At 42.6% G+C, this 5,555-nt stretch overlaps 1 protein-coding gene across 1 annotated transcript; it reads right to left on the reverse strand.

The window, feature by feature from the left end:
• Nucleotides 1-810: 810 nt before the first annotated feature.
• On the reverse strand, nt 811-5,311 carry LOC129760603 (uncharacterized protein K02A2.6-like). The gene has a single exon (XM_055758263.1). The coding sequence runs from the start codon at nt 5,085-5,087 to the stop codon at nt 1,002-1,004; it is 4,086 nt and encodes a 1,361-aa protein (XP_055614238.1). The 5' UTR covers nt 5,088-5,311; the 3' UTR covers nt 811-1,001.
• Between the last annotated feature and the right edge of the window lie 244 nt (nt 5,312-5,555).

The following is a 5,555-nucleotide window of genomic DNA, read 5'->3' on the forward strand; positions in this document are numbered from 1 at the left end:
TGACCATCAAATTATCCCTCTCGTGTACCAAGACACGAAATTTCGTTCGACAATCACACGAAGAAGAATGAATGTCGTTTCGTTTGATGGTAGTCGACTGTTCGGCAAGTCTTCGGTCGCATTCGTTTGATGGCACGAACAATGATACTGATAAAAGCAGGCTGTGCGACTGTCAGAGAAAATGTCGATGGTTTACAAGTCTGCTCCCAATGTGCGAAATAAACTCAAACAGATCCACTGTTTGTTTTTCATCCTTCTAATAAGGTTAATGAATTAAACATATCATTACGGCATATTAGCGGTTCTAATTGAAAGATTTTTTTCCTCCTTTGGCTAGGGAAGAACATTTTAACGCTCGTTGGTGATGGAAAAGCCAAAACACCCAAATTGAAAGCCATTGAAAGGATCGAAAGATAAACAAGGTGTGTGTTTCTTTGGAATCAAGCAAATTTAGATTCGCCCCGTTTTCTCTGCTCTTATGCACAAGAAGCAAATGCAAAGCAGCTCAGCGATACTTCCAATCATAACATTCATCAACCATTTTGTGAGCCATTTTGCCGTAAGCGTTTTGATAGCCCGTTCTTAAGATACTAATCAACGGAATGAGTATGAGAAACAGAATTTCGATATGGTGAAAAAAAATACGTTGTCTTTCTTGATAGCTGACTTCGAAGAATAACATTGAGCAGAAAAAAAATTAAGACAGTGTAGGTATGATAGGTTTTGTGTTTAAATCAATAATGTCGCTGTTGTAACGGATAGGGCAACGGAATCCGGATCGGTTAGCAAGGGAATAAAGAGAGCACTGTATAATTTAATTAACTTTATTATACTTTAAAAAACTAGGACACGTTTATTGCGTCTAACTTTTCTCTTCCCTTTTTTGCTAATGACGAAACCACAGGGTGGTTCAGAATACCTTCTTCTGGCGTTGTAGTTCAGTGCTGCCAGTCCTGTAGATGGATATGACAGCTCTTCCCCCGGAAAGTGTTCTTCAACAGCTACAGGTCTAGTTTCCGAGGGGGTTGAATCGTCCTTGAAGATCGCCGCAATCCTTGGTCTGGTGGTAAGCCTGCTGAACCCGCGGAACTAGCAACACTGGTGCTCGCTTTCGAAATTGGCACAGCGGCACCTGCTAAGGGTTTTTTAGGAGTAGGGTCAGTTAGGACTGGATTAGGATTTGCGGAAGGAACGGAAGGGATGAACTGTGCTTTTGAGTTGGAAGGTACTGCGGCAGCGTGGTCGTCATACCGACATAGTGAATCATCTCCGCGCGAAAAAGTTTCCAATGTTGAAGAACTCGGTAGCCCATCACCAACGCTACGCAGTTGGTCAATATGGCGCCTCCAAACACGACCATCGTCTAAATAAACCGAATAATGTAATTTACCTATACGTTCTTTAATATATCCGAACTCCCATTTGTTCTCATGGAGATACTCTCGAGCTGAAACTCTGGAACCTACGGTAAACTCGCGAATCTTACCCTGAATTTCACTCGCTTTGGGGTCATTTGAAGGGATCATTAAATCAAGTCGTGAACGAATTTGTCGCCCGAAAACTATCATAGAAGGTGAATATCCTGTAGTAGGGTGAACACTTTTACGATAAGTAACAAGAATGTTACACAGTTCTGCATTGATCTCGGAACGATTACTAACACTAGCTTTCATTTTACATTTCATAGTTTGTATAAAACGTTCGGCCTGCCCATTCGTTGCCGGGTGATAAGGCGCACTGAATTTGTGTACTATACCGTTAAGTTTTATAAACTTAGCAAAGTCGACCGAAGCGAATTGAGGTCCGTTATCGCTTACAAAAACCGACGGAATACCATAAGTACTAAAAAATTCTCTGCAGGCGCGAATCGTAGTTTCCGTAGTCATATTTTTCAAAACGTGAACATCTGGCCATTTTGAAAAGGCATCTATCAGAACGAGATAATAATAACCCATGAATGGACCAGCGTAGTCCGCATGAACGCGTTGAAATGGTTCAGAAGGAGTTTCCCAACAGTGGTATGCCGCTTTAGGTGGATTTGCCTTGTTGGCCTGACACGATGCACAATCTTTTACAAGATCCTCGATATCCCTATCGATACCTTGCCACCAGCAATAACTTCTGGCAAGCGATTTTATTCTCGATATTCCGAAATGAGTCGAGTGAAGCTCGTCAAGGACTCTAGCTCTGAGAGCAAATGGAACGTAAACCCGAGAACCGCGCATCACGCAGTCTTTCTGAAGACTGAATTCTTCCTGATGTACACCGAATCTAAACTTAGCATCAATACTCTGACCCGTTCTTAGAGCACGTATTAATTCCTTAACACTGTTATCTGCGATCGTAGCGCAACCTAACTCGTCTACGGTTAAAGGAAGGGTTTGAATAGAGTTCACTTCTACTACATCCGATTCATCTATTTCCGATTTAGGATCTGTAACGGTCAGAGGAAGACGCGACATTGCATCGGCATTGCAATGGTCACTAGAACGACGATATCGAATTTGGTAATCGAAAGCCTGAAGAAAAGCGGCATAATGCTGCATGTGAAGTGCTGACATAGCAGGTAGTCCTTTTGACTCAGAAAATATTTGGCTGACTGGTTTGTTATCCGTTACCAAAATAAACTTTCTTCCATACACGTACTGGTGAAACTTTCTAATACCGAAAATAATTGCGTAAGCCTCTTTGTCGATCTGTGAATATTTTTGCTGTGTTCGTGTGAGAGTCTGAGAAGCATATTGTAATGGACGCTCAGTACCATCCGGATACTGATGACTAAGAACCGCTCCTACTCCGTAGGGCGAAGCATCTGTGGCCAACACCACCGGCAGTGAAGGATTGTAGTGTACTAAAAATCTATTTGATTGCATTTCCTTCTTAACTAATGCGAAAGACTTCTCACAGTCTTTTGACCAACAAAACGGAACATCCTCCTTAAGAAGATTGTTCAAAGGATAAAGTATTGTGCTTTGATTTGGTAAAAACCGTCCGTAGTATCCAACTAATCCTACAAATGATCTAACTTGTTCCTTATTCTTTGGAACTGGCATATTTTGTATGGCATCAATCTTCTTTCTGATTTTATGTATGCCTTGCTTATCAACTAGATAACCACAGTATTCTATTTTATTAGAGAAAAAATCACACTTGCTACGATTTACGTGCATATTATGGGAATCAAGACGTTTGAAAACTTCTTCTAGCCTCAGTAAGTGAGTCCTATCGTCCGGCCCTGTCACGCGAATGTCATCAATGAAGACTGTGACTCCGGGAATGCCTTGAAGGATTTGCTCCATCAAGCGCTGAAAAATGGCTGGAGCTGATGCCACGCCGTACATAAGCCTAGTCGGCTGAAACAACCCACGATGAGTGCTAAGAGTTAATAAATGCCTATGCTCTGGTTTAACTTCTAACTGTAAATAAGCCTGCGACAAATCAATCTTGGAGAATCGCTCCCCCCCTGCAACAGTAGCAAATAATTCATCAGCTGTGGGAAGTGGGTGATCGTCTATCAACAAATTCGGATTCAGAGTAATTTTATAATCACCACACAACCGTACCTTCCCACCAGCTTTCCTGACGGGAACAACAGGAGTTGCCCACTCTGAGTGATCAACTCTCTCCCAGATGCCTTCATTTACTAGCTTATCTATCTCGGTATCGACAGCTTCGCGAACCGCGAAAGCCACCGGTCGGCTTTTTACGAAAACGGGCTTTGCCTCTGCACGAAGGTTAAGTGATGCTTGTACCCCAGAGATTTTTCCCACATGCTCATTAAAAACACGAGAGTATCTCTCTAACAACGTTTTGAGAGCGGAAACAGTAGATGGTTCGAAACCAGTGCAAAAAGAAATAGAATGAACTCCAGGTTTAAAAACACGATTGAAATCGAGATTGAGTTCCACCAACCAATCACGACCGAGCAGCGGGTGTCTGTTTGAATCAGCGACATGCAAAGGCAGTGTGAGCTCATCACCATCAGAATTAATTTTTACAAAAATTTTACCGAGTAACCGAACATTAGTATCGCAGTAACTTACCAGCCTCATATCGGTGGGATGGAGAACACAGTGCTTAAAATGAGAATGTTTATCTTGGGAACTTATGAGGGAAACAGGGGAACCGGTGTCAATCTCGAAAGTAAGCTTCTTATTATTAATCGAAAGGTCCAGCAAAAACTTACCAGCCAAACCTCGAACCGCTTTGATATGGAAGATCTCTTTGATAGTACTTGGTTCTTCGAGATGGTGTGTGTCCTTCCTCTGCTTGAGTTCTTTCTGCTTGGCTTGGCAAACTTTCTCCAAGTGGCCCTTCTTCTTACAGTATTTACACACGGCAGACTTGTATTTGCATTTGTCTGCGAAATGTTTTGTTTCTCCACACCGATAGCAAGCCTTCTCTTGCGCACCCGATTTGGAAACTTGCTGGCTTGATTCTGCTTGCATTGGGACCTGCGACTGGATAGGCCTCTTCTTCTTCTTGTACCCGTGTTCGATGTGTTGTACTTCGGTTTTTGGACGGGAAACGAGCATCTCATCGGTACCTCGATAAGACATTTCCATGCTGAAAGCTATTTCCTTCGCTTTCTCGAGCGTCAGCTGACGACATTCCAGCAATCGTGATTTGATTGTACGATTCCGGATTCCATAAACGAATTGATTGCGGAGGGCCTTTTCCAGGTAGGCTTCAAAGTTGCATGATCTGGCCAACTTTTCCAGATCCATGAGGAAATCGCTTAGGGATTCGTGTTCCTGTTGATTGCGGCTCTGGAACTTGAAACACTCCATTATTTCTAGCGGCTGTGGACTGTAATGTTCCATCAGGATGTCCACAATTTCCTCGTATGTTTTCGTGTGTGTCGCTTCGGTTTTCAGTTTGTTGCATAGGACATCATAAGTAGCACTGCCCATGTAGTGCAGGAGATAATCTCGACGGTCTTCCTGCTGGACTTTGAAAATCCGAAACGATATTTGAAGACGCTCGACCCACCGGTCGAAGTTGGAAGTGGCAGCATTGAACGGCTCGAAAACGAAAGCTGCCGGAACGGCCGGAACCGAAGAAGTACTGGCTTTTTCTCGGCTCATCGTACCAAAGTGAGGTTATCCACACGAAAACTCCGGAATCCAGCGTAAATCCGATGATTCTCGTCGCCAATTTGTTGTAACGGATAGGGCAACGGAATCCGGATCGGTTAGCAAGGGAATAAAGAGAGCACTGTATAATTTAATTAACTTTATTATACTTTAAAAAACTAGGACACGTTTATTGCGTCTAACTTTTCTCTTCCCTTTTTTGCTAATGACGAAACCACAGGGTGGTTCAGAATACCTTCTTCTGGCGTTGTAGTTCAGTGCTGCCAGTCCTGTAGATGGATATGACAGTCGCATCAAAACTAAAATTTCTAGAAACAATTTAAACAATGTTTTCAATCCATGTTGCTGCAGCTGCAGACCTATATCGTTTAAACAAGTTACATATTGATACCCTTTCTTTAAATGCCACGAGTCGTCATTTTATAGGCCAATGATCTGGTTCTATAAAATCAAACATGT

Source organism: Uranotaenia lowii, unplaced genomic scaffold (genome assembly GCF_029784155.1).
Source record: "Uranotaenia lowii strain MFRU-FL unplaced genomic scaffold, ASM2978415v1 HiC_scaffold_678, whole genome shotgun sequence".
NCBI lineage: Eukaryota > Metazoa > Arthropoda > Insecta > Diptera > Culicidae > Uranotaenia > Uranotaenia lowii.

Coding starts and splice junctions, on each gene's coding strand:
- LOC129760603 (XM_055758263.1), bottom strand. CDS start 5,087: ATGAGCCGAGAAAAAGCCAGTACTTCTTCGGTTCCGGCCGTTCCGGCA.